Raw genomic sequence first — 23,973 nt, forward strand, 5'->3', positions numbered from 1 at the left:
GAAATTCCCTGGGTGTGTCTTAACTGGAAATGATGTGATGGAAATTCCCTGAAAATGATGTAATGTATTACCTGGAAATGATACAATGCTGAAGAGTTTATAAAGTGGGTGGGACTTAGCAAAAGTGGGAGGAGCTTAGCAAAAGTGGGCGTGGCTTAACAAAAAGTGGGCGGGGCTTAGTAAAAAATGGGCGTGGTTTACCAAAAAGTGGGCGGAGCTTACCAAAAAATGGTATGTGGCACTGGAGGCGCTCAAACAAGAACATTGAGGGAGGTTTACCATTTTATCTTAGCTCAGTTAAAATATCTTAATAAAGAACCAAACTCAAACATATTTTTTGTTAATATATTAGATGGTGAAGAGAGTTGTAGGAGAATTAAATTATTTCCCACGCATAAACAAATATTTGTAGGGTCGTTGTTTGAGTGGGTTATATTCACCAGATGATATTAAGAGTAAAAGGTTAAAAGGTCCATGAGGTCAGAAGGATCACAGGTGTTTAAGTGGTCTAATGAATAAGGATAACATGTCAAAAGGTTAGAAGGTTCGTAAAGAACAGGGTGAGAGAAATATAGGTGTTTAGGGGCAATGAGGGAGGGAAAGAATTAATATGGAAGTGAATGGGTCAATGTTTGAGTGGGTCAAAGATTAATCTGCCAGATGATATGTAGAAGAAGGATGATAGGTCTATAAGAGAAAACAAATATTTGTAGTGTTTGAGTGGTCTAATGAACAACATTAAGGATAGGTACTACAGACAAAAGGTTCATAAAGATGAGGGTGGGAGAAATAGAGGTGTTTATGATTTTTGAAAAAGACAAGGGGGTAAATGACATTAGATAGGGATTTCCCATGTTAAACGGAGGTGTCCCAGAAGCAACATTATTACACTACTGTCCTGTGTGGGTCCTCATATGCCTTTTCAAACTGCCGCTATGAGAGAAACCTTTATCACATATCGAGCATATGTAAGGTCGCTGTCCTGTATGGATCCTCAAATGTGATTTCAAATCGCTGTTTTGCGAGAAACCTTTGTCACATATCGAGCATTTGTGAGGACGCTCTCCTGTGTGGATCCTCATATGTAATTTCAATTTACTGTTTTGAGAGAAACCTTTATCACATATCGAGCATTTGTAAGGACGCTCTCCTGTGTGGATCCTCATATGTAATTTCAATTTACTGTTTTGCGAGAAACCTTTGTCACATATCGAGCATTTGTGAGGACGCTCTCCTGTGTGGATCCTCATATGCAATTTCAAATCGCTGTTTTGAGAGAAACCTTTGTCACATATCGAGCATTTGTGTGGACGCTCTCCTGTGTGGATCCTCATATGTAATTTCAATTTACTGTTTTGAGAGAAACCTTTATCGCATATCGAGCATTTGTAAGGACGCTCTCCTGTGTGGATCCTCATATGCAATTTCAATGTACTGTTTTGAGAGAAACCTTTATCACATATCAAACATTTGTGAGGATGCTCTACTGTATGGATCCTCATATGTATTTTCAAATTGCCACCACGAGAGAAACCTTTATCACATATCGAGCATTTGTAAGGACGCTCTCCTGTGTGGATCCTCATATGTAATTTCAATTTACTGTTTTGAGAGAAACCTTTATCGCATATCGAGCATTTGTAAGGACGCTCTCCTGTGTGGATCCTCATATGCAATTTCAATGTACTGTTTTGAGAGAAACCTTTATCACATATCAAACATTTGTGAGGATGCTCTCCTGTATGGATCCTCATATGTGATTTCAAATCGCTGCTATGAGAGAAACTTTTATCACAAATCAAACATTTGTGAGGATGCTCTCCTGTATGGCTCCTCATATGTATTTTCAAATTGCCACCACGAGAGAAACCTTTATCACATATCAAGCATTTGTAAGGACGCTCTCCTGTATGGATCCTCATATGTGATTTCAAATCGCTGCTATGAGAGAAACTTTTATCACAAATCAAACATTTGTGAGGATGCTCTCCTGTATGGCTCCTCATATGTATTTTCAAATTGCCACCATGAGAGAAACCTTTATCACATATCGAGCATTTGTAAGGTCGCTCTCCTGTATGGACCCTCATGTGCAATTTCAAATTGCCTTTATGAGATAAATTTTTCTCACATATCGAGCACTTGTAAGGTTGCTCTCCTGTGTGGATCCTCATATGCAATTTCATATCGCTGTTTTGAGAGAAACCTTTGTCACATATCGAGCATTTGTGAGGATGCTCTCCTGTGTGGATCCTCATATGCAATTTCAAATTGCCACCACGAGAGAAACCTTTATCACATATCGAGCATTTGTATGGTCGCTCTCCTGTGTGGACCCTCATGTGCAATTTAAAATTGCCTTTATGAGAGAAATCTTTCTCACATGACGAGCATTTGTAAGGACGATCTCCTGTATGGATCCTCATATGTAATTTCAAAGCAGCTTTTCGAGAGAAACCTTTATCACATATCGACCATTTGTGTGGACACTCTCCTGTATGGATCTTCATATGTAATTTCGAATTGCTTTTTGTCAAGAAACCTTTATCACAGACAGAGCACTTGTGGGGGTGTTTTCCAGTGTGGATCCTCATGTGTATTTTGATTTCACTCGAAGCAAAATCCATTCTGCACACATTACACTGATAACGTATTCGCCTTTCTTGAACCTTTTTGTTTTTGTTTAATTTCATATTAATATTGGTGCTGCGAGGCCCAGACATGCCCTTGTATTTTATGGAAAGCAAGTCTTGATCCCATGATTGTTTCTTCAAAAATGGATTCTTCTTCACCGTCGAGCAGAGACTGGACCTTCTTTGTCCCATATTCGTTTTGAATTGTTCTACAGAAACAAAGAACACTCATAAGAGATTTTTTTTTTTTGACAAAATCAAAATGCAAAACATTTAACACATTTCCGAAAATTATATATTTTCTCAACACAAAAGATTGGATGTTAATTTATTACGTTTCCACTCACCAGTTGCAAAACAGGCAGCACTTCCGTTTGTCATGTGAATATCATCTGAACCTTCCTTTGCAGAAGCACATTTTGAATCTTCTGTGACAGATGAATCCTTGTTGTGTTGTTTGCCTTCCACATTTACAGGATAGACATCACCTGTGTACAAATCAACGTCAGTCTTTTGAGGGGAAATGAGATTGAGAACCATCTTGAGAGTTCATAGAACATGTTACATCATCGAATCCCTGAATGGAATTTAAATATAATAATGAAGTTAAACATTGATAAAAAGAAAAATTCTGGATGTTAAGAACCATTGAAGCAGTCTTCTACATCACCATTATTCACCATCCTTTTCAACAAGTCCAGGTACTGCTAAACTGGAGGTTAGTGGAAGTAACAAGAAGGCAATTTGTGCTCAACAGTGTTTAAGTATTTAATTCAATTTAAATGAAATAAAGATTGTAAAATTCATCCAAAAAAATTCTGGAATTTACTGGCGTTAACAAATTCTCAAAATTTCCTTTAACAAAGCTCGGACCAAGTGTGTGTTTATCCTCGGGAGATCCAGGAAATAATATATCTCTACTCTCAAGACTGAACTCTCAATCCTGTCTCCCTCATCCAAGTCCTGGTGGCTTCAGGCCAAATGTATTTGTGGTGTTTGTTCCCCTTCCATCCCCTCTATTGCCTCAAACGGCTGCACACCTGCCACTGCACATGAAAAAGATGAAAGCCTCAACTCTATGTTTGCCGAAATATATTGTGTCCCAAACCAACCTCTCTCTATAACCACCTCAACCAGTTGTACCCAGCTGCTCCTGGATTCTGTGTCCTTCCCTCCCGACAATGTGGAGAAGTTTCTTTCAAACCTCGACTCTGATTCCACAACTGAACCAGAGGGCATTATCCCACGGGCCCCAAAATCCTGCTCTGCTGAGCGATCACACCCTCTCTCTGTTCTCTTCACCCTCTCTTTTGCTCCATGTCATCTGCCATCTGCTTGGAAATCAGACAACATTACCGCTTTCCACAAAAAGGTGCAAAAACATATTCCTGCAACGACTGACCAATCAGCCTACTTCCAATCATCAGCAAGGTCATGGAATCCATCATCGTTTCTGATATTAAATCTTTCCTCTTCTCCAGTGGCTTGATCTCTGATCATCATTTTGTATTCAGACCAGGCCACTCTTCACTGGACATTCTGCTTCTGCTTTCTCAACAATCGATGGAGGTCCTCAATGCTAAACAGGAAATCAGTCATCTCCTTTAACATATCTCGTGCCTTCGATACGGTCTGCCACCCCACCCTGCTCACCAAACGCTCCTCCTATGTTATCCAAGGAAACTCCCACGCATGGCTTGCGGACTTCCTCTTCGGTCGCAGTCAACATGTGGCCCTGAATGGAATTCTCATCTCCCCTTCCTGTCCAGGCTGGAGTTCCTCAAGGCCCTGTGCTTTTTTGGTATTCATTAATGATCTCTCCGACTCTCTGGAAAATCCTCTCCATCACGTTGCTGATGACTCCACTCTCTGCCGCTCCACATCTCAACCCTCAGATCGGCAGGCAGTAGCCTCTGCACTCCCTGCAGACCTGGATGAAATCACACTGGTCAAAGAAGTGGAACACGTCTTTCAATCCTGAAAATTCTCACACTCACGATGTCTCTCCGAAAGGACCATCTGGACAACCATCCCAGCCACTTTCTCAACAATCCTCTCAAAGAAGTTCTGTAACTCAACCTTTTGGGTCTCACTGTCTGCCATGATCTTTCCTGGGAAAAGGAAAGATGACATTTGAAAGCTGGCCTCCAAAGCCAGTCGCCATCTGGACATCCTTAGTTGTGCGAAGCCCTTTCCGGGCACGTCTGAGCTCCTCACCACATACAAAGCTTTCATCTGCAGCTCAATGGAATACTGCTCTCTCCTCTGGTCTGGTGCTCGTGCGTCACACCGAGCTCGGCTTCACGCGGTTGACACCAAAGCATTCAGAATCATTGGTATCTCCCACGATGAAGCTGATTCTGAGGGCCTATCGCTCGCTCACCACAGGCCGGTTGGTGGTCTTTCTGTCTTCTACTGACTCCTCTCCAGCCTTGCTCCCCCTGCTCTGTCTGTGCTTTGTCCCCTTAATATTCATGCAGGATGCACAAGATCTGCCAGCAACCCTCTGTTGGTGAAACTGCCAAAGTCAGCAAACTCCCACACTCTCTTCAATCCCATTCTTCCCTCCAGGTCTTTAAAACAGCTGTTCACCACCATCTCTTATATTCCCCCACTCAAAACCTTGTTCTTTTCTACCAACGTTAAAATACCCCAAATCCACCTCTTTCAATCCCTAACTTCTTTCCAAAAATTCCTAATCGTGTTCATTTGCTTCATACCGTGTACACTTCCTCCCTCCTGCCCCAGCGCTCTCCCTTCCACAGATCTACCAGCGTCCATGTTCTCTTCTGTGGTTGTGCTTGTGCGCTTCCCTTTGTCTCCCTCTCTTCTCTCCCGCTCCCTTCATTGTATGTTTTATGTGTCTGTGCATGTTTTCATGTTGAATGTGTTCGCTCTTACATGAACCTCAATTCAAAAAAAACACATTTCCAAGCTGGCCTCCAAAGGCAGTCGCCGACTGGGCATCCTCTGTCATGCGAAGTTTTTTTCTCGGCACGACTGAGCTTCTCACCACATCCAAAGCTTTCATCCACAGCTTGATGGAGTACTGCTCTCCCCTCTGGGCTGGTGCTCCTGCCTCACACATAGCTCAGCTTCAATCTGTAGAAACCAAAGCTTTTGGAATTATTGGTATCTCCCACATTGAAGCTGATTCTGAGGGCCTTTCACTCCCTCGCTGCAGCCATGTTGGAGGTCTTCCTGTCTTCGACTGACTCCTCTCCGTCCTAGCTCCCCCTGCTCTGTATGTGCTCTGTCCCCCAAATATACCTTCAGGACGCACAAGATCTGCAAGCATCCCTCTTCTGGTGAAACTGCCAGAATCAAGACTCGCTCTCCTCACCTTCACTCTTTCATTACTCTTTTCTCCCAACTCTGGAACAAACTCCCACACTCTCTTCAAACCCTCTCCACCCTCCAGGTCTTTAAAGCATCTGTCCACCACCATCTCTGGTCTCTCCCCATCCAAATCCTTGATCTTATCTACCCTTGTTAATACACCCCAAATCCACCTTTTTTCAATTTCTGACTTCTTTCTTGAAAGTCCAAGTCATGTCAGTTTGTTTTTCAACCGTTTTATCCCCACTCCCCCTCCTCCTCCCCCCCCCCCCCCCCAGCCCTCTCCCTTCCACAGATCAACCGATGTCCCTGTTCTCTTCAGTTGTTGTGCTTGTGTGCTTCCCTCTCTCTCCCCCGCTCCCTTTATTATGTTTTGTTTGATAGCGCTTCCACGAGCCTCGACTTTGTATTCAAAAAATAATAATTATAAAATAAAATAAAGTAGAATGGCATTCAGCAGCGCATCCTTTTGACGTCAAAAATAGTTGGTGGTTGAATTCAGTTCGCTGATATGAAAATCCTCTTCAAAATTCAAGTCAATCGGATGAATATTGATGACTTTAGGCGACCTTGACATTTTGTTCCAAAAAAAACAACTATAATAAAAAACAACAATCGGCTTCCAGCTTTTCATTGGCGAACCAATGCAGTGACCCAATATGCAAATCCTTAAAATTTCAGGTCAATTGGATGAAAATTTACGATTTTGACTGACATTTGACCTTTGTACCAAATTATTAATTTGTCTTTCACCAACGTAACTGTAATAAAGTTATGTTGAAAGCTTGATGACAAAGCTCAAATGGTACAAAAAAAACAACAACAACAAAAAAACATTATTGAGGAAGGACATGGATACACCCTGATGCACACATACAAGCACGTCTCGTACATCAAAGAAGCTGGCACATAATCTCCTCGTCACACCATCTCACTTGTAATCACGGCTTCCACCCGCTACCTCCCCGAGTCGACACACTCCAAAGAGGTCCATGCCTCTGGAGAACCGTGTGGATCCCTGAGCGTTGATGGGAGATTCCAGGACAACGTGGCTGGTAATTTGAGATGGAGAGAGAGGATAAACAAGGAGCAGAGACAAAGCCCAACGTCCACAAACTCCCCCCCCCCCCCCGCCCCCACATCCTCACCCCGCCGCCCCACCCATCACTCTCCAAGTCGCCGCTCCAAGACTGTTTCTGTCCCCGGAGGAATGATGAGGACCGGGCTGGGAAGGAAATGCTGAAAAGGGCAAGGAAAACACTTCGCTGACAAATACTACAGGCTTGGACATCTGCGAACCCAAACAAGGCCTTGCGGTTGATTGTGTGCTGCATGCAGCCTCAGAGGAACGTTATGCAGAGAATCTATCGGCAAACAATGTTGCCCCGCCAGGTCAGGGATCCCTGATGTGAGAAACTGCTTTTGATAGGCCGGAGGAGGGTGGGGAAAGGTAAGAGCTTGCCTGCGACAAGCGACAAACGAAATGCGACAAACGAAATGTGTGTTGGAAATAAAGGAAAAGAAAACAAATTATTGGACTGTGGTGCTAATCTGTGCGGTGGCACTGAGCTCACCCCAAAGAATGAAACCTGCACCTCCTCTAGTGGGCAGAAAGACCAACTCACAATCGAATAGAGATTTGCACCAAGCCAATAGGCTATGGAGGTGCTACCCATCTCAAAAACTAAACTCAAGAAATTGAACCTTGGAGCATGGAGGAGGAGTCCAATTACGATTGTGAAGTCTATTCAAGACATCAACAGTGGGTGATGGCAAGTAGAGGAGCTACATTAATAGACCAGCTCAAGAAGACCAGTTTGACAACCAGAGCAGAGATGAATTAATGAAAGAATGAATGAATGATCGTTTCAAGGCCATTTTTTAAAGCCTTGTTATCCTTTAGCCTTTAGCAAGTTAGCCTTGCGGGCCCCATCACAATCATGGTTCCCTGTTTGAGAAAATGTTTTTTTATGGCTGGATGCCCTTCCTGACGCCAACACTTAGTCGCCTCTTACAATGCGCAGGGATACGGCGTACCTATTCTAAATCTGGGTACACACCGGGATCATTCATCCCAGCAAGCTGGTACTCAATTTACCGACCTCGGAAGGATGACAGGCCGATTCAACCCCCCTGGCGTTAATTCAGCGATCGACTGGGATTCAAACTCGGGATCCTAGGATCCCAAGCCGGCACCCTAACCGCTAAGCCAACACCAGGCTCAACTCACAATCAGAGACGGTGAAGGAGGATAGAATCACTCCCCAGGATAACACCACTTGAGAGTGATATTTTCCTCGGAAAAATTCACTCTAGAGTGGTTTTATCTTAGGATGAAATCACTTCCCCCCAGGATTTTAACACTCCCCCTAGGATTTTAACACTCCCCCTAGGATTTTAACACTCCCCCTTGCAGGATCAAATGACTCCCCAGGTTTATAACACTTCCCCGATATATTTTGTGATTTAAACAATATTTATTGCATGGTAATGACATGCAACCATGACAAAGTTAATGAATACTAGGGCATGCCCGTACTATATATATATCTAAAATTATATCCCCCCCCCCCCCCCTCTATTTACATGAAATGGTTTGGTCCATTCGCAAAGCCAAAGCGAACGGCTTGCGAGTACGGTGACAATCCCCCCCCTCTATTTACATGAAATGGTTTGGTCCAAAGCGAACGGCTTGCGAGTACGGTGACAATCCCCCCCCCCTCTATTTACATGAAATGGTTTGGTCCAAAGCGAACGGCTTGCGAGTACGGTGACAATCCCCCCCCCCCCTCTATTTACATGAAATGGTTTGGTCCAAAGCGAACGGCTTGCGGAGTTTGGTAAAGAAATCGCCATATCGTGCACAAACGCGCAGGAAAGCGAAAGAATCGCAAATTAGTTTTAATTAGTTTTAAAACATAGTTTAACGCCCGAGCGAGTTTAACGCAATCGCAAATCGCATCGCAAAGTGAAAGAATCGCAAATTAGTTTTAATTAGTTTTAAAACATAGTTTAACGCCAACATAGCGCCAACATAGTTTGCCGACGGGAAATAAATGAATACGCTCTCAAATGTGCCGTCCGAGGCAGAGTCTGTTCGCCACGTTCGGCACACGTGATAGCTCGCTGCTCTCTGATTGGTTGAATAGTTTTTTGGACATAGCTCGGTAACTACTTGTCCGATTAATTTAAAACCTTGAAAAGGCACATCCTCGGGTCCCCAGCAATATACCTGGCAAGTTTCAAGTATATCGGACCGGTAGTTGTCGAGAAACAGCGGTCGCATACAGACACACACACACACAGAGATTACTGGAATTATAGATAGACTAGGGCATGCCCGTACAAAATTATATCCCCCCCCCCTCTATTTACATGAAATGGTTTGGTCCATTCGCAAAGCCAAAGCGGACGGCTTGCGAGTACGGTGACAATCCCCCCCCTCTATTTACATGAAATGGTTTGGTCCAAAGCGAACGGCTTGCGAGTACGGTGACAATCCCCCCCCCCCCCCCCTCTATTTACATGAAATGGTTTGGTCCAAAGCGAACGGCTTGCGAGTACGGTGACAATCCCCCCCCTCTATTTACATGCAATGGTTTGGTCCAAAGCGAACGGCTTGCGGAGTTTGGTAAAGAAATCGCCATAGCTCGGTAACTACTTCTCCGATTAATATGAAACCTTGAAAAGGCACATCCTCGGGTCCCCAGCAATATACCTGGCAAGTTTCAAGTATATCGGACCGGTAGTTGTCGAGAAACAGCGGTCGCATACAGACACACACACACACAGAGATTACTGGAATTATAGATAGATGAACATAAAATGATAAATGAATTGATAAACAGGGCAGAATGATGTCCTTTGTAAACGTCTCTCCTAAAAATAAAAATACAATGTTTTTCGCATCCCTGTATTAAACTGGGTAAATCAAACAAAGAAAAGTATAAATTTAACATTCAAATAACTATATATTTTGATATTAGAGCATTCGCAGTAATCATTACGATAAATTTACGATGTTTTATACTTAAAGGATATTTTAATTTCAACATATAATATGTCATTTTAAGTTACGTTCTATAACTTTACTGCACTTTTAAGAAATATTAAATACCGTTCGGGTTTTAAAATGTTACTCAAATTTTGTATATTGGCAAAGGTGTGTTCATGTACTGATAACCAGGAAACAAGCGCTTCTGAGCAGTTCCGAGAACTGGATATTGGCGCTATATAAATGTACTAGCTGAGGTACCCGGCTTCGCCCGGGTTGAATAAGAATAATACAAATATATGATGAAAGGAACATGTATATTTTAGAGCAATATCACAGTACATTTCCTACATGACGTTTTGTCAATTTTCAATTTCTCAAAACCTCTTGGTATACAACATTTCTGGTTTTCTTACTTGGTGCCAAGACATAAAGATTGCTTGGTTTTCCAACCCTCGAGCAGCCCACGTACAGCTGGCCATCGGAAGTACCTGGCATTGCCGGGCGGGGAAGGGAGGGGAGGAGGAAGGCGAGGAGGAAGGGGAGGGGAGGGGAACGGGGGGGGGAGGGGAACGGGGGGGGAGGGGAGGAGAGGGTGGGGAGGGGAGAAGAGGGGAGGAGGGGAGAAGAGGGGGGGAGGGGAGAAGAGGAAGGAGGGGGAGGAGGAGAGGGGAGAAGAGGAGGGAGGGGGAGGAGGAGAGGGGAGAAGAGGAGGGAGGGGGAGGAGGAGAGGGGAGAATTGGAGGGAGGGGGAGGAGGAGAGGGGAGAAGAGGACGGAGGGGGAGGAGGAGAGGGGAGAAGAGGACGGAGGGGGAGGAGGAGAGGGGAGAAGAGGAGGGAGGGGGAGGAGGAGAGGGGAGAAGAGGACGGAGGGGGAGGAGGAGAGGGGAGAAGAGGACGGAGGGGGAGGAGGAGAGGGGAGAAGAGGAGGGAGGGGGAGGAGGAGAGGGGAGAAGAGGACGGAGGGGGAGGAGGAGAGGGGAAAAGAGGAGGGAGGGGGAGGAGGAGAGGGGAAAAGAGGAGGGAGGGGGAGGAGGAGAGGGGAGAAGAGGAGGGAGGGGGGAGGAGAGGGGAGGAGAGGAGGGAGGGGGAGGAGGAGAGGGAGAAGAGGAGGGAGGGGGAGGAGGAGAGGGGAGAAGAGGAGGGAGGGGGAGGAGGAGAGGGGGGGAGGTGAGGGGGAGGGGGAAGGGGAGGGGGGAGTGGAGGGGGAGGGGAGGGGGGAGGTGAGGGGGAGGGGGGTGAGGGGGAGGGGGAGGGGAGGGGCAGGGGGAGGGGGGGAAGGGGAGGAGGAATGAGGAGGGGAAGGGGGAGGGGAGGGGGAGGAGAGGGGAGAGGAGGGGGAGGGGGAGGTGAGGGGGGGAGGGGGGAGGGGGGAGGTGAGGGGGGAGGGGGCGGTGAGGGGGGAGGGGGGAGGGAGAGGTGAGGGGGGAGGGGAGGGGGAGGGGAGGGAGGGGAGGGGGAGAGGGGGGAGGGGGGAGGGGAGGGGAGAGGGGGGAGGGGATGGGGGAGGGGAGGGGGAAGGGAGGGGGGAACGGCGAGCTTGGCAAGCGAAAGCAGGCTTTTTACTTTTATTTTTACCTCAATGAGGGCTATATATATATATAGTCCGTGCTTGGAGCTTTCAAGTTCAACATAAAGTTTTTTTATGAAAAATAATGCAGATGTATAACAATCCACCAATGCAAGTTCAGAAATGAATGCAGATCCTTTACTTTGCGATACAAACGCAATTCCCGCCATTTCCACTCACGATCAGGCCTCCACAGTGACCGCGCCTCTTCTTCCTCCGACAACTTCGTCTCACTTCTTTCACTCAAAATGCACGAAATTCGGCCGCATTAAATTATGTAGAGGCCTCGTCGGGGGGATATAAGGTAGATAAGGAAGGCGTTGTAACAGAAGAATCAAAATAAAAGTGGAAGAACATAAGGAAATGGGAGCTATTCTGGACCCACAGCCAAACCCGACAAACCATTGCAATACACCCCGAACGTCCAGCGCCGCCACAAACGACACCATGGAATTGCAGCTGGCGCGGTTTTTTAAAACCATTTATATTAAAATAAAACGTAGCCTAAAACCACCGGGATTTTATGCTGATTCCGAATCTGTGTCTAAAACTTTTCTCCGATGTGTAGTTCTTGAGTTATAAGCGGACATCCAGACAGACACACACACAGACACTCCTCCTTTATATGTAGAGATAGTATAATAATATTCACATATTTCACAAAATAAAGTTTAATCTAATAGATTTAAGCTATGTTAAATGACTATGTCTTAACTCAACACCTACAATATTTATTGCATTTCCGTACTGAAACGTCCCAATGTTTTAGTGCTCATTCCATTCATTTGTATTTCATTGACATGTTTGCACTGTACATTTGTGGAAATAAATATTGTTTCAATCATTTCGATAAGAATCCAAGAATCGAACTAAGTATATTGTCAAGAGCATATATAGTGTTCCCATGAGTGCACAAAATAAATCATACTCATTGTACTGTTATTGAATCGAATGAATGCATTTTAAATGAGGTTACAACCCTTCTTGTGCAGCCATTTATATTGATGAATTTAAGTTATTTCCATGTATCAATGTGAGTGGTTTAATGAATAAACTTTGAGTTGACTGGACTTGACTGTACTTTGACTATACAATGGACAGATCATGAATACATGATATTCATCTTCAATGCATACACTGAAGGAGCTATGCTCCAACGCGAGTCGGAAGGATTGACGTGACCAAAGACGGAAATTCGTCCGAGTTGCTTTATTGCACGTTATCAAACTCGGGTACTCTGAAAAGCCCGTTTATCGGGCAGCAATATATATACACATTATGCCGGAGTGTTTGCCCGGGAAAAGCGAGACCGGGCATGCCCCGGGCGTCAAGGGCGAGTCCTGGAAAGGCGAGTCTGGACCTGCCCGGGCATGCTGGGCGAGCCCTGGAAAGGCGAGAGCGGGCATGCCCGGGCGTCCTGGGCGAGCCCGGGAAAGACGAGACCGGGCGTGCCCGGGAGGCTCGGGCGAGCCCGGAAACAGCGAGTCCGGGCATGCCCGGGAGAGGCGCATCTGGGCCTGTCCGGGCGGCCTGGACGAGCCCGGCATGGTGATTGCTCCCTGGCCGCGTCCTTGGTAGGTGCAAGGCGATTGTGTGCACCCAGCGGTAACCGCTACAACACCATCATTAATGCACTGAGATTTAATCCTTAATTGGATTGAGTATGATCCAAGGTAGACTGGTCCACTTTTGCTGCATGTTAATTAGGATGTTTTGACAAGACAGTTTGCCGATCACTTTATACTAATTGTCAATGATAACGCTTCCTATATCTTTTGTCTTACAAACTACACTACAGACTTGGCATTTAATATGGAATATTTTTTCCTGGGGGTGAACTTACTTTTCAAGATGTCTTAGAACCAAAAGTTCATTGGAATTATGTTGAAATTATTCTAGATTTTGTTAATGAGACCTTTAAAAGAAACAAAAACCACATTTGACATTTCGAAACAAATAAATTGATCCTTGAAAGTGATGTAAACTGATATCGAACTCAATTCATGGACAGTACTGTGTTAAACTTCTGTACGTTTTCCAGAAGTATCTCTTTATTTTGCACATTAGCCAAAATTTTTTTTAACAAAAACAAAAGTTAAATTACGACTGGGATTACAGACAGTAAAATTACAGTTCAGTACTTTGTGTAACCCCCACGAGCATTCAGGAGAGCACGTACACGTTGAGGCATGCTGTTCACGAGATTTGCCAAGGTTTGGACAGGAATCGCTTGCCATGCAGTGACAATGGCCTGCTGCAATTCACGCACAGAGGTCGGCTGCTGGTCCAAGTGGTCGATTTGACGCGTTATTTCTGCCCACAAGTTCTCTATCGGATTCATATCCGGGGACATGGCAGGCCACTCCATATGCTCTACACCACGGTCAGCAAGAAAGTGTTGGATCATGCGAGCACGATGAGGCCGTGCATTGTCATCTTGGAAGCCAAAGTTTCCTCGAAAGGCTGCACGAGCAAATGGAAGCAATGTTTCTTCCAGAATGGCCCTGTACTTGAACTGGTTCAGGTTTCCATTCAGAACAACCAGGTCAGTTTTGCCGCCTGCATGAAAAGCAGCCCAAACGGTCACCCCACAACCTCCAGCTTGGACTCTTGGCACTATACAATCTTTGTTGTAGGCTTCATGCACTTGTCTGCGCACTCGGACGCGGCCATCTTGACGATAGGCCAGAAATCTCGACTCGTCACTGAAGATCACGTGATTCCAGTGTCCTGGCTGCCATTTGACGGTGCTCTCTGGCCCACTGCAATCGGCGCTGGTGGTGTTGTCTGATCAGGCGTGGCTTTCTCAGGGGATGCCTGGCACGATAGCCTGCTTGAACCAGTCGTTGGTTGAATAGCCTTCTGGATACAGGCACATTTGCCAGTTGCTGCCACTCAGCCCCAAGCCGATTAGCTGACTTGGTACGGCCATTGCAGACTAACCGGTGCAGCTGGCGATCATCCCTCCTTGTGGTTCTGCGGGAACGTCCTGGCCTCGGTATTGGAGTAGGGACACCCCTCTGAGCATTTCGTTTCATGATCTTTGACACCTGACCTTGAGTGATGCCATACTGCCAAGCAATAGCATGCTCTTTCATGCCGTAATTTCGTAAAGCCACCACTCCATGACAAACAGCATTGTCGAGTTTTTTTTTTTTTTTTTTTTTTTTGTATACAACATCGAGGCTCCTGAAAGAGCGAACATTAATCACACAGATAGACAAACAGACACACAAAACAAATAACATCGGGAGCGGTAGACAAGATGGGGAGAGAGGGGGAAGGACACAAACACAACATTTGAGAGCAGGGACCGAGAGACATGGAGACATCGAGAGAACTGTGGGAGGGAGAGGGCTTTGGGGGGGAGGCATGGGAAGGGGGGGGGGGGGTGGGAGAGGTATAAAACATATGGACACTGCCAAGACTTCCAGGAAAGAAGTTGGAATTTCAAACAAGGTGGATCTGGGGTGAATTAGTGGGGGTAGAAAAGATCAAGGTTTTGGATGGGGGAAGATAAGAGATGGTGGTGAACAGCTGTTTTGAAGACCTGGAGGGAGGACTGTGATTGAAGTGAGTGTGGGAGTTTGTTCCAGAGGCGGGACAAAAGAGGAATGAAAGAGTGAAGGTGAGCAGAGAGCCGAGATTTCGGCAGTTTAACCATCAGAGGGTGGCTGGCAGATCTTGTGCGACCTGTAGGAATATTTGGGGGACAGAGCACAGAGAGAGCTGGGGGAGCAAGGCCGGAGAGGAGTCGGTAGAAGACAGAAAGACCACCTACCTGCCTGCGGTGAGTGAGTGAAAGGCCCTCAGAGATAGCTTCATCGCGGGAGATTCCAATGATTCTGAAAGCTTTGGATTCAACAGCGTGAAGCCGAGCCAGGTGTGAGGCAGGAGCACCAGCCAATAGGGGAGAACAGTATTCCATTGAGCTGCGGATGAAAGCCTTGTATGTGGTGAGGAGCTCAGGTGTGCCTAGGAAGGACTTCGCACGACGGAGGATGCCCAGTCGGCGACTGGCTTTGGAGGCCAGCTTGGAAATGTGGTTTTCCCAAGAAAGATCATGGCAGATGGTGAGACCCAAAAGCTTGAGCGACAGAACTTCTTGGAGAGGATTGTTGAGAAAGTAGATGGGAGGGTTGTCCAGTCGATCTTTTCGGAGAGACATAGTAAGAGTGTGAGATTTGTCAGGATTGAAAGACATGTTCCACATGTTTGACCAGTCTGTGATTTTGTCCAGGTCTTCAGAGAGTGAGGAGGCTGCAGACTGCCGATCTGAGGGAAGAGGAATGGAGCGGCAGAGAGTGGAGTCATCAGCAAAGAGATACAGAGGATTTTCCAGAGAGTCGGAGAGATCATTGATAAAGACCAGAAAAAGCACAGGGCCCAGCACACTGCCTTGGGGAACTCCAGCCTGAACGGGAAGGGGAGATGAGAGAAATCCATTCAGGGCCACACGTTGACTACGACCAGAGAGGAAGTCCGCAAGCCATGCATGGAGATTTCCATGGATACCATAGGAGGAGAGTTTGGTGAGCAGAGCTGGGTGCCAGACCGTATCGAATGCACGTGATATGTCAAGGGAGACAGCTCTGATTTCCTGTTTGGCATTGAGGACCTCCATCCATTGTTGAGACAGCAGAAGCAGCATGTCCAGAGTAGAGTGACCTGGTCTGAAACCAAATTGATGATCAGAGATCAAGCCATTGGAGAAGAGGAAAGATTTCATATCCGAAGCAATGATGGATGCCATGACTTTGCTGATAATTGGGAGCAGGCTGATTGGTCTGTAGTTGCAAGGATCTGTTTTTGCACCTTTTTTGTGTAAAGCGGTAATGTTTGCTGATTTCCAGGATGCTGGCAGATGACCTTGAGCAAAAGATAGGGTGAAAAGAACAGAGAGAGGGTGAGATAGAGCAGCAGAGCAGGATTTTAGGACCCGTGGGCTGATGCCATCTGGTCCAGTTGCAGAATCAGAGTCGAGGTTTGACAAAAACTCCTCCACCTTGTCAGGAGAGAAGGTCACAGAGTCCAGGAGCAGTTTGGTTCGACTGGGAAAGGTGGGAACAGAGAGAGATGGGTTTGGGACTAAGGATTTTGAGGCAAACACAGAGTTGAGGCATTCGGCTTTGTCACGTGCGATGTCAACTGTGTGGCCATTTGAGGTAAGGGAGGGGATGGAGGGGGAACAAACACCAGAAACGGATTTGACCAGACGCCACCAGGATTTGGAGGAAGGAGACAGGTTTGAGAGTTCATTCTTGAGTGAGGAGAGATAGTGCTTCCTGGCACTCCTGAGGGTAGACACACACTTGTTCCGAGCTTGGTGGAAGGAACTGAGATTTCCTTCAGTTGGATTAGCCTTCCAAGAGGCAAAGGCAAGTTGACGGACCATCTCCAGAGGAAGCGGCGATAACCTTTGGAGACGTGCAGCAGTTGTTTTCCACTAATACAGAACGCAACAACCCTTGTATACCCGACTGTGAAGCCAATCATCAAATGCACCTGTCCGTACATTTTGCCACGCCACCTGTGATATAATCCTGTTGTTGACTTCTTGCTGCGACAGACAATCAGTGACATGGTTCTTTTAACAAATATATCACCAAAGTGTAAAAGAAACTCACTAGATTGATATACTGAGTTAAGAAAATAAACCCAAGTCAAGAAAAAAAACATAATCCATATTAAATGCCAAGTCTGTATATCTTACAAACCATGATCATTGGCGAAGTTGGTGTTCTTTCAGACAACATGAGTACGCGCTTTCCTGGAGTGTTGTTCTATCAGTTAGTATCTCAGTCGAGGTCTTGTCAAGGGGGTGGCGGGGGGGGGGGGGCTAATATTTATTTTAGTAATTAGTAATTCGTAATTAGTAATTCTATAAAAGAATTAGTAAGTATGAGTAATTAAGTAATTATAAGTAATTATAAAAAAGTAATTAGTAATTCTATAAAAGTATGAAGCGGCTAATATTAATTTCACTCGATCTTCAATTATGGTTTTCGACGCGATATGCACGTTCCTGTCGACTCATGAATACCCTGCAATGTGCATTGGTGATCGTGGAAAGATGTCAAACTTTCGACAGACAGCGGCAAACTTTACAGTCATCAACTCAGAGTTGTTCTGCAAGCGCAAGACTACAAGAAACAAGTAAAAGCAAGGTCGGTCCTAGTTTACTGACTATTGATGGACGTCTTTACAAAAATCTTTGTACTCATGTGATTTTAAAAACATTCAATCTCAGTTGAAGTACGTCTAGCTATAGTTTAAACAATGTTTAAAACTACTATAAAGCAAAACTTTTTACTCACCGCTAAATTAATATTTCTTGCTTAATTAAATAAATCTCTTACACAATGTTTTCAAATAACCTTTTAATTAAATTAAATTCACCAAAAGAGGATATTCTAAAATCGTTAACAATATATTCATGCTCCTAAATACCCTTCCCATGCATTCTACAATGTAAATATTGAATCATTTGAAAACTATGATGATCATAAATTAACTCATGTCTTCTTTTGTTGTGTTGAAATAATGATGGGCTCAAATATAGTACATGTATTCAACAGTTGAATATTAAGATCTGACAATATGATGCACATGCTCACACGGTACACACTAAAATACATAGTAAAAGCTCTGTTGATCATTGCAGCGATATCTCACATCATGTGAGTTATATTTTCAAAGTAACTAAATATATCTTTCCATTCTTTCTGGGGGATTGACTTTATCCTAAAGGGGAGTGGTTTGATCCTGGAGGGAGTGTGTTGATCCTGACAGGGGGAGTGATTCTGTCCTAGGATAATTACACTCTAGAGTGTGCCAGTCCGAGGATTAGTTCACTCAAGAGTGATTTTATCCGAGGACAGAATCACTCCAGAGTGAGATTTTAGGGGAGTGAGAGAATCCTGCTACAACGGTGCCATCTAAATTTTTTCAAAAAGTTGTGTGAACGGTACATACAGTCACGTGAAACAGTAAGTACACCCCATGTAAAGTTTTGACTTTTTCAACATATTTCAACACACAGCTATTTGATCTTCATTTCAACAATGTTGATAGATAAAGGTGACAGGTTGAGTACAGGTTGATAGATAAATATAACAAATATCATGAAACATTTACATTTTGTAGTCCATTGTATAATTTAAATAAACATAAATGCAAATTTCACATGTGGAAAAAGTAAGTGGCCACACGGCAATTTGATAAGTAAATATTAGTGCCTGTATGTAAAATTTAACAAATTAAGAAAGATCGCGAATCGCGTACACGACGAGCCAAATTAATATGATCACAACTCTTTTGTGTAAACCTTCAGATAATAACAACGGGGCATTTCTTATCCCCAATAGTCTCCTTGGGGGAATGGTGGGGGGGAAGATATGGAGAGAAAAACCAACGACACAAACACACAATTGCAAAACCCCATCTCCTGCTGTGCGGCGCAAGGGCTAATTATAGGATCCGCATCCGGATATTCCCCAAAATCTAACCGATACGTCCTCGTCACACACGCAACCTGTCCACCAAGTTTCGTCAGAATCCATCCATAATGTTTTGAGATATTCTGCTCACAGACAAACAGACCGGGGTGAAAACATAACCTCCATCCACCTTCGGTTGCAGAGGTAAAAAAAATAAAAAAAAAATCAAAGAACATAAAGGTGACTTCTTGACATGCGATGTTGTATTTAAAAAATACGTCACGTACCAGACTTGGGTGTTAATCCATCATCCTGAAAATGGAGACTGCGGAAACCACAGAGCCCGATTCCACAGAAACCAGAAACGTTGTCCCGGTGCACATTTTGGGATCCGAAAATCTTTTCACAGAAACTGGAAAGTTCCCGAATAACATTCTCCAAGTTGACGAAAATACTTCCCAAAAGAGAAGAACCTGCAATCTGGACATCTTGCGGCTTCGAAAAAGAATTCATAAATTTACAGAAGTCAGCATACATTGCAAATTGTAATTTCTCTTTGGAGAGAGAGAGGAGCTTGGTCCGCAAAGCATCCGACTCAGTACAAGCTCGAATAACCTTCCGATTCTCAATTCCAAGCTTATCGATCACTGCTTGTGCTGTTTCTGCTCTCAGGCCTTGGGACTTGAGCCATTCCAAGAAGCTCTCCACTTCACCGATGACCGGCCAGAGATACAATGCTTATGTTAATCACAGAAAAGTTATACATGTTATTTTCTTTCCTCAGTTTGGAATGTTTTGTGAGTTATTATCTATCTATAATTCCAGTAATCTCTGTATGTCTGTATGTCTGTGTGTCTGTGACCGCTGTTTCTCAACAACCACGGGTCCGATATACTTGAAACTTGCCAGGTATATTGCTGGGGACCCGAGGATGTGCCTTTTCAAGGTTTCATATTAATCGGACAAGTAGTTACCGAGCTATGTCCAAAAAACGATTCAACCAATCAGAGAGCAGCGAGTTATCACGTGTGCCGAACGTGGCGAACAGACTCTGCCTCGGACGGCACATTTGAGAGCGTATTCATTTATTTCACGTTGGCAAACTATGTTGCCGCTATGTTGGCGTTAAACTATGTTTTAAATCTAATTAAAACTAATTTGCGATTCTTTCGCTTTCCTGCGCGTTTGTGCACGCTATGGCGATTTCTTTACCAAACTCCGCAAGCCGTTCGCTTTGGACCAAACCATTTCATGTAAATAGAGGGGGGGGATTGTCACCGTACTCGCAAGCCGTTCGCTTTGGACCAAACCATTTCATGTAAATAGAGGGGGGGGGGGGGGATTGTCACCGTACTCGCAAGCCGTTCGCTTTGGACCAAACCATTTCATGTAAATAGAGGGGGGGGGGGGGGGGATTGTCACCGTACTCGCAAGCCGTTCGCTTTGGCTTTGCGAATGGACCAAACCATTTCATGTAAATAGAGGGGGGGGATATAATTTTAGATATATATATAGTACGGGCACGCCCTAGTCTTATCCAATTTGATCATGTCTCAAGCTAAATGGTAAACTTATCCAGCTTGATCACCACATTTAGACTGACAGTATATGAAAGAGACAGCCTCACTCGCCTTTGAGCTGTGAAGCATGGTCACAAATAAATGATTTGCCAGTACATTATCCTGATGAGCCCATAATAAGGACATAAGTTGCATCGGCCACCCTAATTCCATGCACCGGTGGAGTTTGAGGGGTGCAGGGCTGGAGGGGTGAGGGGGGGGGGCAATGCCCCACCCTTAATTTGTTTCAATAGTTCACATTTAAGATAAAAACATCCCATATTTAAACGTGAGTAACAAAGCGAAACCGAACCAAAGTGCGTGAATTTATTCCCCCAGCCACGGCAGATATCGCAGTATTTGTATAGAGTGACGTGATTGGCTGCATCCTTTTTCAAATCAGACTAACAACTTTTGAAATTTGTAATTTTTCACAAAGGAAGCCATTTCCGAACAAAGCTTTTCTGCAATGAGACGGATTAGAAACTCTTTGTGCTCAATCATGGGTGAAGAAAGATTTTCTTCACTGACGATTCTTCACAGAAAGCCTGGTGTTGACTTAGGCCTTAGCGGTTAGGGTGCCGGCATGGGATCCTTGGATTCTGGGTTTGAATCCCGGTCGATCGCTGAATTAACGCCAGGGAGGTTGACGCAGCCTGTCATCCTTCCGAGGTCGGCAAATTGAGTACCAGTTCACTGGTAATTCCCTGTGTGTCGCAAGAGGCGATTAACAGGGTTGGCGGCAGGAAGGGCATCTGGCCACAAAACATTGCTTCAAAAAGGGGACCACAGTGCCAGAAAAAGGCCAACCCCCGCTCTGCGGGGGGAAAAAAGGCCTCCAAAGGTGGTTCTAAAGGTGGTTCTAAAGGTGGTTCTACACTTCTTCACATAGAAGGCAATTTAACTGTGAAGCGCTAGGGGTATTTCCTCTATGTTTTATTTTCCTCTCACTGCCATAGTCTCAAAATGTGCACCAAAGAATCTCCACTTTCCTAGAAGTTAAACTTTTCAGGTTCAACACGCATAATCCTGTCATCTCTGAAACTTAGTTAAATGTAGCTGTCCGCAGCAATGGATTAAATAAAATACAATAATAATAATAACAACAATAATAATAATAAGATCTTTATTTAGTTCCTTATTTAAGACATTTAAGCCTCAAATACAAAGTGCTGCTGGAGTCAGTGGGATACTTGGGTTTGCTTCTGACAACCATTCAGATCAATCAGAGTTGAGAGGCTGACTCGCAGAGTACCATTCAAAGTTGCTTTCAGTATTTTCCTGGTCTTTGATTTTGTGCCAGTCACAAGTGAAATCCCTGACTCACACAGGTATGTGGTGGTGAAAGGTAACAGGAGCTTGATTTCCCACTCCAACTGAATCCGCTGCTACTGCAAATCCAAACTTAATATATTCGAGGTCATATTTTCTGATGATGTGTTTCACCTTCTTTAACAACTCCTGAAGTTCGCCACCATCATCAGTTTTTCTTTTCAGTTAACGGTCCATGTTTGTCAAAATAAAATACAGCAAAAGTAAAATACAGCAGTTTACCTTTTCGTGTGAACACGAGATACCCGAGACGTTCTTCATACCGGAAACACCTCCGATCAACCAAATACAGCCAATGGCGAAACTGCAAATACCGAATCCGCGAATGTTACGGATGGAAACCCTCATGTCATTCCCCAATTCACCTTTAAACTCAATCTCTCCATATTTTCATTTTAAACAGCATCATTCCAATCACAAATTAATACAATAACATAAATAGAACTTTTTTTAGGTAAATTTTGCGAACACTCATGAGGTAAACTAATCACCTACCTTCTCAGGTGGGTATGATATCTGCGGACCACGTGGTTGCACCTTCCGACCCACCGATGGTCGTGGCCAACCGGTTGAGAATCTCTGACCTAAACGACTTGTTAGAGAAATAGTCCAACTTTAGTTTTGGATGCAGTAGATGGGACCGACATTTTTTTCGATACCAACGCGACATAGATCCCTCATCTATCCATCTACAACCTTTACAACACCTCCTCATTTGAAGGTGACATTGGATATACAAGTTAATTATAAAAACTTTCTGCCAGGTTTGTAGTTAAAAGGAAGAATGAGGTTTAACCATCGTTGTATGAAGTTTCGTGATGACGTCATATAAAACAATGCAGTGAATAAAACAAAACGAGTGAAAAACACCTCATTATATGAACAATCAAATACCTCAGCATACATTTAATAAAAACTCGTTTAACTTATGTTCATTCCCATCATCAACGAACAGAAAATTATTTTATCTTTAAATAAACGTTTTACAGATCTTTCTCAGTATTAACAATAAAATGAGAATCTCCCAACAAACCTCTACAGATCAGATTCGATTCGATCCGATAACGTGAACCTTGGTCACAGTAACAGCCACACCACGCGGTTCACAAGATCACCCGGAAGGTCTTCATATTTTGAAGACTGCATGTTTACGGATATCGTTCCTCTTCCTCTTTGTAAGAAGAATACAACGCGAAATTGCTGACGTTTGTGACGTCAGCAATTTGTACGCGCCGCCACATTACAGTGCAAAAATAAAGGCGAAGACAAAGAAGAAGCAGGGACTGCTTCCGTGTTGGGAATGAACCACGTGCGAGTGAACACTGCTCCGTCCGCAATGCCCAGGCCCCCAAATTCAATGGCGTCACGCAATCAGTGCAACCCGAGATCAAGAGAGATGAGAGATAACGCGAGACCGGTCGTGGTCCACATTGTTGAAAGATGAGCCCGAGGGTGGGTCTCACTTTACCCACAAAACACATCACCTTGTGAGTGGTGGTAAACACAGCGGAAAGGGAATGGTCCATCTCGAGGAAAGAAAGCATTGTCACGTGTTAATCGATTTTAAAAAACGTTTTTCCCTGATGTTTAACTGGACGCGACTATTATAAAATGAAGGGGGTGATGTTGGTGTTGGTAAAAAAGCAGGTTAAGTGGAATAATGAAAAACTCATTGAATGTAAACAAATGCAACAATAATCACATTAATCTTACTATAATTCACCAAACACGATGAAATAACATTTACCGATATGAACAGTGATGTGGCTTTTGTTGAAATTCTACAAATACTGTTTATTCTACGTACCAGGAGAGAGTAGATCGACTCCTGACGAACTCTTCCTCTATGAACGTGCGGCTCCGAAGTCCGAAGTAACCAGGCAGCGTGTGCAACGCGACTGAGAAAGACTTGGAGCGGCCGCTTCCGTTTTGCAGAAATCAATCTAAATTTCAAAATGGGCGCCATGTACTCTTTAGATTTTGATGATTTGCATGTGATATGATTCAACGGATGTTTATATGAATAGTTTAAAATAAAAAAAGGCTTCAATTTCTGATATTTGAACTTTTCATTTGGGCTTCCCAAATGAAGCTCCGCCCATAGGG

General features: G+C 44.4%; 1 protein-coding gene across 1 annotated transcript; it reads right to left on the minus strand.

Moving 5' to 3' along the window:
- Positions 1-890: 890 nt before the first annotated feature.
- Positions 891-23,730, minus strand: LOC137419205 (uncharacterized). The gene is made up of 5 exons (XM_078772710.1): positions 23,675-23,730; positions 22,363-22,459; positions 22,090-22,171; positions 2,981-3,121; positions 891-2,842 (listed from the first exon to the last, which is right to left on the minus strand). Exons 4-5 carry the CDS (start codon positions 3,012-3,014, stop codon positions 891-893), a joined length of 1,986 nt encoding a protein of 661 aa, XP_078628836.1. The 5' UTR covers positions 3,015-3,121; positions 22,090-22,171; positions 22,363-22,459; positions 23,675-23,730.
- Positions 23,731-23,973: the final 243 nt, after the last annotated feature.

This window comes from Myxine glutinosa, chromosome 1 (assembly GCF_964187855.1).
Source record: "Myxine glutinosa chromosome 1, kmMyxGlut1.1, whole genome shotgun sequence".
NCBI lineage: Eukaryota > Metazoa > Chordata > Myxini > Myxiniformes > Myxinidae > Myxine > Myxine glutinosa.

Bases quoted from the DNA above. Each gene is read 5' to 3' on its own strand.
- LOC137419205 (XM_078772710.1), bottom strand. From the start codon at position 3,014: ATGACAAACGGAAGTGCTGCCTGTTTTGCAACTG. The intron at 2,843-2,980 runs GTGAGTGGAAAC...TTGTTTCTGTAG, and splicing joins TGCTGCCTGTTTTGCAACTG to AACAATTCAAAACGAATATG.